Below are 13,399 nucleotides of genomic sequence, written 5' to 3'. Positions count from 1 at the left end.
GAGGTTTTGGAACTGGTAGGTAGATAAAAGAGTGTTTCATTCTTCAATCAAGATTAGAGCTCAGTTCCAATGGCTGCTACTCCAACTCAGTTCAGAAAACAAATAATCCCAATACTCCTACTGCTGTGGCAGAAAATGATCAATAGTAGAACCTTACGCAGCAGCTTCTCTCACTCTCACAGTGAAGGCGTCTTTACAACACAGGCCACTGGTTTGACTGCCAACTTGTTTCTCATGCGTGTCATCCTCCTACACACACACACGCACATACACACACACACACACATCACAGAAGAGTTTCTATATCCAATCTTCCAACAAGAACAAAAAAACCTGACCTGAAGGAAAGGTCATGAAGGAAACAAAATAATTCTGACAGGATAAATCAAATTAATAAAGTTTTACAATACCTCTTAACATCACTCAAAAATTGACTAACCAGACTGAAAATGGCAACGGAGCTGAGCAGCATCTTTTGATGACATCTTTTACATTTTGATTTAACCAAATTTCTTCCTCAATCACAATATAACCTTCTTCTACTAACATTCTCACTTGGTTTCCTTCAGTAATCAGAATATTATCAGAAATCACATACAATTATTGTCGTTACATAGATTAATAATTAGTAATCAAAGTAGTTAAACTTCAGGAACGTCTTAGAGACAGAGGCCTGGAACTTTTTTTACTTCTAAACTCAGACAAAACTGAAATCATTGTGCTTTGACACAACATTTTCTGGCCAGATAGCTACCTTGGATGGCATTAGCTTGGCCCCACCTCTATTTCTCTACTGCTCACCCCAACCTGTCGAGGCAGAAGAACGCCAACATAGGGTTTGGCTTTGCAAATTCCTCCATTTCAGAGGGAGTTTTTTTTCTCCCCACAGACGCCAAAGTGCTTGTTCGATGTGGGAACTGTTTGGTTTTTCTATGATTTTGTAAGGTCCAGACCTTAATATGTAAAATGCCTCGAGATAACGTACAGTATGTTATGATTTGGCGCTGTCCAAATAAAATTGAATAGAATCATTCCTCAAACTAAAATGTCGGGGGGGGGGGGCGGCTCTCAAAACAGGTCAATTGGAGGAGCGGTGTTTTAGACAGGGTATAAAGGGTGATGATTGACAAAAATATGTTACAGACATTTCATTAAGACCCCAAGGAATCATATCAACTGTGTTAAAATGGGCATAATATGTCCCCTTTAAATAAACGACAGCAGTGGTCGGCAAATGGGTCAAACCACATGTCAAAATCTAAAATTAAATCTAGAGATCACTCTTTCCCCATATTGGGCTGGACACAGAAAGTCACAGGTGCAGGGGGTGCTGGCCTCCATCAAGGCAACAACATTCATAGAATCACATCCTGTTCAGCAATTCATTTTGTTGCTGTTCTGCAATACATTGAGCTAAATTATAGAGCTCTTATTTTTGAAAAGTTGTGAACGTGGGTCTGAAGATTTTGTCAATTGTTTATAGACCTCTGAAACAACTGACATGTTATGTATGAAACAAATAACACCAGTTAAGTTAATCGTTGGAACTTATATATAAAAGGGACACAAGTGAACAATAATGAACAAAAATAGACTTTGTTGAGTGGGTTAGGGATAGTTTCTTTTGGGTTCATCATAAGTGACCACTTTACATTAGAAATAGCAATTTGAACTCATCCACAGACTGGACTTGTGCACTGACCATAGTAGCTCCTTGGACCATTTTATTTGTTCTATGGAAACCATCTTTTTTGATGGGTGCAATTTCACCATCTCTAACCTTCTGAGACTATTTGCAATTCTAATCTACCAATATCCTCCAGGTTAACTTCTAGTATCTTTCTGTAAAAATATTTAAATGCAGATTTAAAAATGCTTTAAAGTTGCATTATGTGAAATGTAGGACACTGACACTCCTCCCTTGGCCTTTGCTTCCATGTTTTAAATAATTGTCTATGACATCAACAGTCAAACCCATGAAACTAGAACTTTATAATGAAACAGGAATTTAAACAACCTCACACACACACATCTATTTATAGATATTAGGAAACATGGACCTCTCACACAGAGCTCTCAACTTTCTCTCTGAGGTTTCTACGTTTCTTTTTACCCTGTTAAAAGTGATTTTAGTAGTTTTTCCTTACTCTTGTTTAGGGTTTAGGGCAGAGGATGTCACACCTTGTTAAAGCCCTATGAGACAAATGATTTGTGAATATGGGCTATACACATAACAGTTGATCGATTGATTGAACTTTATGGAGGTACAACACTCAGTTACTGGGAAGGTTTTACTGATTAGCACTAATGCATAGAATCTTGTTTTTATATGCAGTATATCAACAGAAAGACTTTCTACATGTTTTGGGGAGTATTAGTGTGAACTCATGATCTAGATATGTTGGTTGCTTCTTCCACACGTCTTTATGAATATCCTGAAAGCACAGTTTATATGTAGACCAGTTAACCCCTCCCTCTCTTACCTTCCCCGAAGCCTCGTGGGGAAGGAGAGTCTCTTACAGATGTTACAGTAGGCTGCAGGCTCGAGTCCTTTCTCCATCCGAGAGCTTCCAGGCCCTGATGACCAGGGTTTTTACAAACAAGCTTTTGTTTGCGTGTTTGAGTATGAACTGCAAATACACAAGGAGACAATCAGTCAGAAGGGTTGTGTTTTTATTATATGATGTTTGTTCCTCTAATATATTATTTATTCATAAAATTGTATTTCTAATTTCTACACACACAAATTATTCAAGCCCTTCTTGGAGGTGACATATTTAAATATCTTTTTTTTTTTTCATATATATCCATTAAAATAGTGTACATAAATATTTTAGAGATGTAACACAAAATATTTTAATTGTTTCACTCACCACATTCATGAACGCTTTGAGCTGCAAGCCAGGGTAACTGCCGCAGGTGGAATACCAAACCTTGATGAGTAAGTATATTTAATGTTTCCTGCTGTCAAGTAATGTGCATACTGTAATATTGATCGAATTATGCAAAACAGCAGTACAAAAATAAAATAAAATGAAAATTCCCCCTCGCCGTCTCACTTCCGAACAGCCAATCACTGTGCAATAACTCTGGATCTTTATAATAACCACTGTACAGTTACTCCCGAAATTATATTATATTATATTATATATAATATATATTATAACTATATTTAATTATGTTTACTTATTTCACACTCACTGTATAATTGTAATACGCACACCTGCACTTCTTTTCTTAGACCGTCGCACTGTTCGGACTGTTTGAATTGTTTTGTTTTGTTTTGTTTGTTTTGTGATGTGTATTCTGTGTAAGCAACTAAGAGCCACTTTACCGAGTCAAATTCCCTGTTTGTGCAAACTTACTTGGCCAATAAACCTGATTCTGATTTCTGAATCCAGGCAGTTTTTGCTCGGTTTTAGTCAAATCGGAATTGGCAGGCAATCTGGCTAACTAGTAATGTCCGCCTTTTCCTTGCTGCAGAGTGACAGTGACTGTAACTCACCGAAGATTTAAGTGAGTTACCATGGTGACTTGCCCAGGTCTATAACCACTAGTCTCTAGTCTTAAGCCACGGGCATTTTTAGCAGCCGCAATGTGTCATACGTATAGGAATTATGAGCTCATATAGCAACACACCGGTCGCATAACGTCCGCACAACGTTTATTGTGTTGTTCAGCATTGCACTTTCAAAGAGTTTTGTATTTTGGTTGTTTAGGCCACCGCCACTGAGGGTGCAGAGAGGGACATCGCACTCGCAATCATGGGGTCATACACTGTCTGAAGAGATGGAGATGTGGAGCCAGAGGACGTGGGAATCGTGATTGAAGGCATCAGAGTCATGGACAACTTAGGAAGGGTGATAATGGGGTTCATCAAGCTGTTTGGGATCATTAATGCCCTTGATCAGAGCTTTCCAGACAACCTCAAGTACACTTTCGAGTTTATTCAGAAATGAATTTGAATTGGCACAAGCTCAAAGCAAGTTTTTTTTCTCACAGTCTGACATTTTTAATGACTGGATTTCCATGAGCTGGGACAAGGATGTTCACACATGGAAATTTTGTCCACATAACTTCCCCTTTCCATCTATGTGACATTGACTCTGCTCTATACCACTTTTGTGTTGCCTTTTATTTCCTGATCAGTTTTTTTCTTATGGAAGCCCATTTCCGCCACTGTGATGAGGAAAAAAAAACGTGTATCTCATAATTATGACTTAGCATCTCATAATTATGAGACAATAAGTTATTTAGAGCACTATATAGTGAGCTCAAGAGAAAATAACAAAAATGCTTTCAGAAACTATTCAGGGCATTTTTTCTGCATCGAAAAATGACATCATTGCTGCAGGAATAAAATGTACAACAACAGCAACGTGGAAAATCCCAAAGTAAATTTTAAATGTTTATTTTGCAGGTTTAATGTAAAAACCCATGTGGGGTGATTATCTTTAAATGTGGAAATAAACTTGTTTCCCACACTTTGTGCTGTGATGCACCGCTCTGCTTCTATTTACATTAGAACGACAGGTCGGGCTGTTCCCGCTGCCCTCGCTCTTCCCGTCTCTTCACCACGAGTGCAATGCATTATGGTATATATTGTTTGGTTAGTGAACATTGGTTGTACACTACTTTTCATGATGTATTGTGGTAAACAATGAGTCGATTATATAGGGTATAAACTCAGTAAAAAATACTGAGTTTGATGACATCAAATAACCCTGATGGAGATGAGTGAATACAAAGAACTCCTGCCAGAGAGGATTTACAATGCAAAGAAGTCAGAACAGTGGAAAGAAGAGTTATCATGTTGACTCCTTTGAAGTCTTTCCGAATGGCAAATTATTCTTCCAGGCATTGCTGCTGTAGAGCTGCTGTTTTTGGTTGAGATCAGGAAACACACAACATGCTGGGGCTGAGTTGGTGCTCGGGCCTAGAAGGACTGGATCTGAGACATGTGGTGCAAATTGTGTCTCCATGAACACATTCATGTTGTAAAGATGAACACTGGATACCTGAAGGCAGGCTTCAATATCCAGAGGGGTTACAGCCTGAGGATATGCAATTTGGCAATGAGTTAATTCAATTTAATTTGTGTAGCATCAAATCATAAAATAGATTATCTCAAGACACTTTACATGGTGAAGTTGACACCTTGTAAGATTATAGAGATAAAAAACGATTTGACTAGAACTAAGAAACCTCGAGAACCAGATTCAATGAGAGAGAGAGAGAGAGAGAGAGAGCGAGACCAGGAACTATTGTCAGAATAGTTGTTATACTGAAAATAATGCATACCAGTATAATAATAATACTCATCATCATCATTTCTTTTTCATACTTATTTTCATCTGATCTACATATAGGATGGAATTAGAGGTGATCAAAACATTAATAGATGAACATTTCAAACATCCCTGTCACAGAGGTGTCATTGGATCCACGGTGTGAGCAAGACAAACAGACATTCATTCACTCACCAGCTGCACAGGGGTGGAGGCAGAGACCAGTCTGGGTCAGATACGATCAGAACTATCTGCATAGTGAGATGCCTCCAGAGGTAAATGACAACAATTTTGATGTTTGCATCTTTGCCTTTTTGCATAAAGAGTTCCACAGAACACTGACTATTTTCAGTAGAAGAGGAGGAGCTGCTGTTACATTTCCCTAAAGCTGCACTAGAACTGGTTAAGTTAGGTGTTAGTGGTGAACACTGGCACAGACAGTCCACAGAGCAGCATCAGGATGGAAGGGATCTTCATTGGTGTCTTGTGTCTCTCAGGTCAGTGAATCTAACTGTTTGTATGATGTATTTAACAGGAAATCTGAATATAGAGATTAATTTGAGTCCTCATACATAACAAAAATAACTGGTTTCATCCTCAGGGTGCCTCACCTTCTCCACATGCCTCCTCCATCAGTACCACTTTATGTCTAATGCAAAGACTTGGACTGAAGCTCAGAGCTACTGCAGAGAGAAGTACACAGACCTGGCCACTATTGAAAACACTGAAGAAATGAAGAAGCTTAATGACACAGTTTCCGCTGCTGGTAACAGCTCTGAGGTTTGGATTGGCCTGTACAGTCATATTGACTGGAAGTGGTCAGATGGGTTCAACCAGAGTGGAGCTGAATATAGGAACTGGTATCCTTCTCAACCAAACAATGATTTAGCCAATGAGCTCTGTGTGGTCATGTCAGCGTCTGGAAAATGGCATGATTATGGATGCCATACACAGTTTCAATCTGTGTGCTTCAATGGTAATGTTGTGCTTCATATTGATCTTTACTATACAACATAATGTATAAGATATGATTTTGAAAACCGTTGTGTGATCTCAACAATCCCTCTTTTGTTCTCAAACTTAACTGCAGGAACATTAGAGGATTCTGACTTTGTGCCAGTGAATACAGCAAAGACTTGGTCTGAGGCTCAGAGGCACTGCAGAGAACACTACACAGATCTGGCCACTGTGAGGAACGACACTGACAACAACAAGATACATACCTTGATACCAAGTTTTGCATGGATCGGTTTGTACAGAGATCCTCAGATTTACTGGTCTGACGGGAGTAACTACTCATTCAGCTCCTGGTATCAGGGTGACCACCCACTTGGCTCGATGAAAGTCGTATGTGGTGTTGCAGATTTGGAGAAGGGAGGAAACTGGAGGTTAATTTCCTGTGAAGAAAGAAAACCATTTGTCTGCTACAGCATCACAAGTGAGAATCTTTTTTGTATTTTTGTGATGCTTATTTTTTATTTGTGCGTTTTCTGACACGCCTGACCAAACATTCAGCCCAGAGACCGGAGGTTCCTCACTCGTTTAATCTTAAGATCTGAGTAGTTCTATTTCCACAGGAATAACTTTAGGTTTCAGAAAACTATACACCACATTAAACGTCTGTTTTGTTTCTCTACTCGTTCTTTGTCTAAGCAGCAGTGAAGACGTTGGTGAAGATGAGGGTGAAGCTAGAGGACTCCTCTTTGGACCTGAATGACCCTGCTGTGAAAGAACAGATTCTGAAAGAGGCAAGTCTCCAAAATCCACCCTGAAACATTAACTCATTCATAGACCCTGGACAGATGTATTACAGAGTTTGACATCATCAAATAAACACGAAGGAGACGAGTGAATGTAAAAAAAACTCCAGTCAGAGATGTTCTACAATGCAAAGCAGCAACAATAATGGAAGGAAGAGTTATAATCATAATCCTTTCATTATTTTTGACAGATTATTCTTCCAGGTTTTGCTAATGTAGATCTGCAGTTTTTTACTGGAGAACAGAAAACATAAATCCGGATTTTGGCATGATGCTATGTGACGATCACAAAATACAAACTTCCAGCAGACAAATATCTTGGTAGCTGAGCAGTTACAGCTCCTGCCACGAAAATTCATAATTATCAGTCTTGTTTGTCTCTCTCTTCTATTCCCTCTTTTACACCCCGCACATTGAGTCTGGTTCTGAAGGTTTCTTCCAATTAATGATGGGGTTTTCTCTCCACAGTCTCCAAAGTGCTGCTCATTGTGGGAACGGTTGGGTTTCTCTATACATTTTAAAGTCTTGGCTTACTATGTAACGTTCCTTGAGATGATATATTGTGATATATAAGCCATATCAATAGAAATGAATTGACTAAAAACACATAACTCTTTTTCTTAGAGAGCAAAATAATCTGTTGAAAGTATTTCAAATAGTCTCCATTTCTGTTTTTCAGCTCCAGGACAGATTGAAGGAGAACGGACTGAGTGGCGTCACCTTGAAGTGGAAAGAACAGGCTGATGGGAAAGTTTTCCACAAGGAGGAAAAAGGTTCCGACAAGAAAAAAAAAACTGAGCTTTAATATTTTTATTCAACTTTAATTGCATGTGCTAATGTTTCATGTCTGCAAGTATACACACCTCTATCACTGTACGCAGTTAGACCATAACAATGAATGATGTTGTAGAAAAACTAGCCTGTGTGTGCTTATATGCTTGAACTGTGCGTCTGTGTATAAAGAGCATCAGGAACTGTATGCAGCCTGGGAAGAATGTCTCAATAACAACCGACGCAGGGAGAGTCTCCATCGGAAGGAAAATCTAATTAGTTGCCAGGCAGGTTACTAATGTTACAGCTGATAATGTCTTATACTAAGGGAATGACAAAGATTGTTTTTTTAACCTATATTAAAGGGGACATATTATGCCCATTTCACCACATTTGATATGGTTCCTTGGGGTCTTAATGAAATGTCTGTAACATTTTTTGGTAAAAATACCACAAGGATCATTTAAAACAGCACCTTTTTACTCAAACAGACCTCCTCAGATCGACCTGTTTTGAGGGCCCCGCCCCCCTCTCAGCCCGCCCCCATCTTACCCCACCCCCTTTCACCCCTCTCATCCCTCCCCCTCCTCACCCCTCCCCCCTCTCATGGAGGTGTAGGACATAACGTTTTTACCTCCATTAATTAGCCTGTGTGTTTGAATGTGTTCTCACTACAGAATGCATTCAACATCTAAAGGGGAGATTATGGGCCTTTATGTCCAAGAGGAATATAGCAGTAAGTTTTGTTTTTTTTATGCATGAGATATCAGTCCTTTCTGCAATACAAATATGACTGAGGAATAAAATACATAAATTACTCTTCCCTCTGTATTACTTTGCTAACTGCTCATCTTACACGTGTCAATTGTTAACATGTTACATATCAAACATTAAAAGCACACAACTGTTTCTATAAACTTTTATTGTCAGAAAGATTGCTAGAAAGAATGCCACAGAGCTTTTTAAAAATAGTTATTAAATGTACTGGCTGGGACAGAGGTAATAAATACAAAAAATACCAAGTATAATGAAAACATTGATTACAAAAATACAATTTGTGCCATCAGTAGCCATACTGTAAACAAAGGAACACTTTATATTTGTGTGTCACCTTTATTCTCTAAATACAATGTAAACTTTGCTCAGCTGTTACAGGTATTTGGCGTACAGAAGCTTTGTGAGCTGGTTATGAGGCCACCTGGGCCGGAGAATCAGGGTGGTCCTGCCCTCCTGCTCGGTGCTCCAGATAACCAGAGTGTTCCCTGATGCGCAGGGAAGTTATACAGGGTTCAGACCTGCCCTTGATTGAAACTCGACACATAGCTGGCTATAACTTCCTGCTTGTCAGGTTTCTCATACTTAGCAGAGAGGTCCTCAGGTTTTGAGATCTTCAGCACCTCATTCACATATGGGGCCGGGTCCTGAAAAACCTCGTGAAAGATGAGGTCCAACAGGTTATCCACGTAATCTGTAATACAAATTGAGGGGAAAAGTTGGACATTTTGCACTTTTTGTATTTATCATTTTCTTTTTATAATTATTTTATTCTATTTATCGTGAAGACGATAAATAAATGGTCTTTAAATCGTGAAGACCATTTAAAGACAGCAGTTAATCGATATGTTATTTATGTTTCACATACTGTTTGTACATTGTTTGGCTTTTAAATAAAGCCTGTGAGAATCACGGAAGGTTGCATCTGCTTTCACCGGCTTTGCTGTGGACTCGCCCTTGTTACCTCGAGACTGGACTATTGTAATTCGTTATTATCAGGCTCCAGCAGTAAGTCGTTAAAGACTCTACAGCTTGTCCAAAATGCCGCAGCACGTGTCCTGACGAGAACAAAGAGAAGAGAGCACATTTCTCCAGTATTAGCATCGCTACACTGGCTTCCAGTTAAATCTAGAATAGAATTTAAAATTCTCCTCCTCACCTTCAAGGCCCTTAATAATATAGGCCTTTTTACCTTAAAGAGCTGTTAGTACCTTATAAACCCGCTAGAGCACTCCGCTCCCAGAATTCAAGCCTACTTGTCGTCCCTAAATTCTCTAAAAGTAGAGTAGGAGCCAGAGCTTTTAGCCATCAAGCCCCTCGGCTGTGGAATCATCTACCACTTTCAGTTCGGGAGGCAGTCACCATCTTTTCGTTTAAAAGTAGGCTCAAAACCTTCCTTTTTGATAAAGCTTATAGTTAGAGCTAATTAGTGCGCCAGAACGTTACTTGTTCTATTTTATGACACATGACACACGGAGCTTCTCTTTCCAGCTTCTCCTTCCTCTTCTCCATCCCTATCCCCCTTCCCCGGAATCCCTTTGCTTTATCACCCGCAGATCCAGGGCCTCTGTGGCCGCACCATGGATTGCAGATGGTGGATCGCGCACCGGGGGTCGCGGTGGTGGATCCAGTGTGGCGGATTCTGAGTCATGTGGGCTGATCTTGGTGCTGGTGGCGGACCCTGTGTCGCGTTGGCATTGGGCACGGGCGGTGGACCAGGGCCGCGGTGGTGGCTCGTGATGGGTCCTGGTGGGCGGCGGTGGACGGTGACTGAGGACTGGAGTGGCGTCTGGTCTGGATGGTGGATCGTGGTCCTGCTGGTTGCTGAGCATGGACTGTGCTTGCAGCGGGACTGCTTGGCATGTCATGTTGGGGTTGTCCTTCAGGATGTCTACCCTCATCAAGTGCTGCTAGAGACTTTGATTATTGATGATGTTCTCCTGCACGTGGCATCTATTGCACTTCTGTCCGTCCTGGGAGAGGGATCCCTCACATGTGGCTCTCTCTGAGGTTTCTACATATTTTTACCCTGTTAAAAGGGTTTTTAGTAGTTACTTACTCAAGAGTCCTTACTCTTGCTGAGGGTTAAGGACAGAGGATGTCACACCCTGTTAAAGCCCTATGAGATGAATTGTAATTTGTGAATATGGGCTATACAAATAAAATTTGATTTGATTTGATTTGATTTGATTTGATATACTACATCTGTCCCCCGCCGACACACAGGACAAACCTCAAACAGCTCCAGGAGGCAGTTTTCATAGACAATATATGTGGGTGTCTTATGAACAGGGTTGGAAGATTCCATTCTATTAGAACGACAAAGATTTCACCAAAAGGCTGCAACAGCTAAAAAAGTGTAGGATGGTAATCCATCTGATTATTGAAATGTTTAGATTAAATATTGAGTCACTCACGTCACATCTGCTGACTCAGTCAAGACTGTGATTGAGTCATCAGGATCATAGGCAGCATCCTGTGGCTCTCCGAAGTCCATACTTGAACAACTTGGGTTGTCCTCTCCAAACGAGGTCTCTTACAGCTGAGGTCCCAACACCAACATCAGTGCAGCACAGTTTTCTGTGTGCCTATGATAAAACAGACACAGTATCCATGGAGTCACAACAATTGAGATGCTGTTACAACTTTAACACGGAGACACAATCAATGACATGAAGAAGTAACTGAGGGTAAACCAACCTGTACTTTTGTAGTGAGGTCGCAGTGTTTTCATAGAAAGCTGCGTTCCATGTGTGCGCATCTGTGGTGGGTCCGTCTGGCATGCTACGTGATGTAGCCTAGCACCGTGAACAGATGTGCTTGCCTGAACACCAAAAGCAGCAATGTTATTCATGTTTGTACTACTGTCATGCATACAAGGATACAAGGGCACATTTCCCCAACTAGGGCTGGTAATGAATAAATGTTCTAGTCCCGCACATTATGACAACAACATACTCCGGTATCTTGAACGAGCGGCCGTAGCAGCAGCTGTAGCTGGAAGTTAGGTTCGTGAGTGTTGTGCTCTCCACGCTCTTTCCCTCCGTCCGCTCGCGTGTCCTCCCTGGTGTACTGTGCCGCCGATTTTTTCCCACGGCAGCACTGGGCTGGAAGTTAGCTACAGCGCCAGTAGCAACCTTAGCAGCTACTGACGGCCGGCGCAGCTACTGACGGCCGGCGGCCACGGCAGCTACGGCCGGCGCCCCGTAGCAGCTGCTTACGGCCGGCTGCCATAGCTAACTTCCAGCTACAGCAGCTACTAGGCACACACCAGCGGAGGGGGGGAAAGCGCGTGGAGAGCACAACACTCATGAACCTGCCGTGCGAACACCGTTCACCGTGGACTCCGACGCCGTCTTCTCGCTAAGACTCGCCAGCCGTCCTCGATTAATTGTTCAATAACGTTATTAGCAGTCGAACATGAAAACTCCTGTAAAGTCTCTCCCTATCCCCCACCACTACATACTAGCCCCCCACCCCCTCACACACGGCACAACATGCTAACGGCACTAGCCTCCACACAAAATGTCTAAAAGAAGCAAATACCAGAATTATTTAAAAAAAATACTTACATTTCCCTCGTCTTCAGTATTGCGATGGAAAGATGGCACCGACCCCTCTTTCAATAACAACCTTTTAGAGAATCCAGCGTTATATTGACCCAGGTTGATAAAACAGTCCTATTCAAAGTGGTGGCAGGAACGTTGCCATCATATATGAACTCAATCCATCTCAATCTTGTGTCTTCTGAAGCTGGAGTCACATGAAGACATTTGTGCTGATTTATGCAGCCGACCACTGAGCATCTCGGTTGTCGAAATTGATTCATGCTGCTGTTAGCTTATCCAAGTGTTTCCAAGGCCAAGGCTTGCAAGAATGAAATGGCGGACACCGGTGGACCGAGCTTCTATAAAGTGGGAGGGTCCATCTAGGGGTGGGTCGAGTGGTAGTTGGGGAGTGCATAGAGCTATGGGGGAATGTACTAAATGAGCATTTTTCGACTATGACGTCTATTTCGGGGGAAATTCCATTGGACGCACTTTAGCACATAGTTTCTGAAATAGAGGAACCACAACAAATCGCGGGAGTGATTTTTTTCCAGAGTTTTTGGGACGGTAGACATGCCAGATACCCAAACTAATGTGTAGAAGCACTACAAAAGTGGAATTTTCATAATATGTCCCCTTTAAGTGTGTGGAAATGTAGTCATTACAAAAAATGCAGATAAACATCGCCCGAATCTAATGGAGTCTGGAGACAGGACCTTCTAAATCGCGTAAGGCCTGAAACAGAGGCATCCAGAGCTCCAAGATTTATAATGGTGTCAAAGTTAGACCAACAACCAAAACTTTAATACATCATCCGAATCGACCCCTGACATAACTGTAGGGGGAGACAAAGTCAACTTGTATGAGTATGACACCATTGGGTTCGGGACTAATCAGAAGTTTTGAACCAATCTGGAGATGACGAGATTCACCTCCTGATTGGTTGAACAGGCAGCAGCAGAGACAATGATGAGCATATAAGCAGAGGGTTTGAAGCTCAGTCTTCAGTTGGGTTCCGGAGCCAGCTCAGGTTTACATTTTGTAAAAAAAAAAAGAAAGTCTACTGCATTGAACTCTGACCATCTCCAGTGAATTCTTTTGACCAACTATTGAGACTCCAGTAAAAGCAAAGTATACGTGTTGGAAAAGAAGTCAAGACTTAGCATCTGGTCCAGTATTAGACCTTTTATCTCCAACAATGCATCCTGTAGAAGAGTCTGACCCTCATCATATTTACACTTTATAAACAAATCCTTTG

General features: G+C 41.2%; 1 protein-coding gene and 2 long non-coding RNA genes across 4 annotated transcripts; 1 reads left to right on the top strand and 2 right to left on the bottom strand.

Moving 5' to 3' along the window:
- Positions 1 to 2,532: 2,532 nt before the first annotated feature.
- Positions 2,533 to 5,613, bottom strand: LOC128430369 (uncharacterized). Its single transcript, XR_008334006.1, has 3 exons — positions 5,484 to 5,613; positions 2,874 to 2,933; positions 2,533 to 2,630 (listed from the first exon to the last, which is right to left on the bottom strand). It is a non-coding gene; the product is annotated as an uncharacterized LOC128430369 (long non-coding RNA).
- Positions 5,614 to 5,634: 21 nt separating this feature from the next.
- On the top strand, positions 5,635 to 7,853 carry LOC128430635 (aggrecan core protein). Its single transcript, XM_053416741.1, has 5 exons — positions 5,635 to 5,785; positions 5,890 to 6,264; positions 6,379 to 6,726; positions 6,945 to 7,036; positions 7,728 to 7,853. Exons 1-5 carry the CDS (start codon positions 5,749 to 5,751, stop codon positions 7,851 to 7,853), a joined length of 978 nt encoding a protein of 325 aa, XP_053272716.1. The 5' UTR covers positions 5,635 to 5,748.
- An 873-nt stretch (positions 7,854 to 8,726) lies between these two features.
- Positions 8,727 to 12,451, bottom strand: LOC128430391 (uncharacterized). 2 transcript variants are annotated; one of them, XR_008334013.1, is made up of 4 exons: positions 12,166 to 12,451; positions 11,294 to 11,417; positions 11,011 to 11,181; positions 8,727 to 9,287 (listed from the first exon to the last, which is right to left on the bottom strand). It is a non-coding gene; the product is annotated as an uncharacterized LOC128430391 (long non-coding RNA). The 2 variants fall into 2 exon arrangements; XR_008334014.1 differs by having other exon boundaries at positions 11,011 to 11,173.
- Positions 12,452 to 13,399: the final 948 nt, after the last annotated feature.

The sequence above is a fragment of the Pleuronectes platessa genome, chromosome 23 (assembly GCF_947347685.1).
Source record: "Pleuronectes platessa chromosome 23, fPlePla1.1, whole genome shotgun sequence".
In the NCBI taxonomy this organism is placed as follows: domain Eukaryota; kingdom Metazoa; phylum Chordata; class Actinopteri; order Pleuronectiformes; family Pleuronectidae; genus Pleuronectes; species Pleuronectes platessa.
This window is presented reverse-complemented; position numbering and strand designations above follow the sequence as displayed.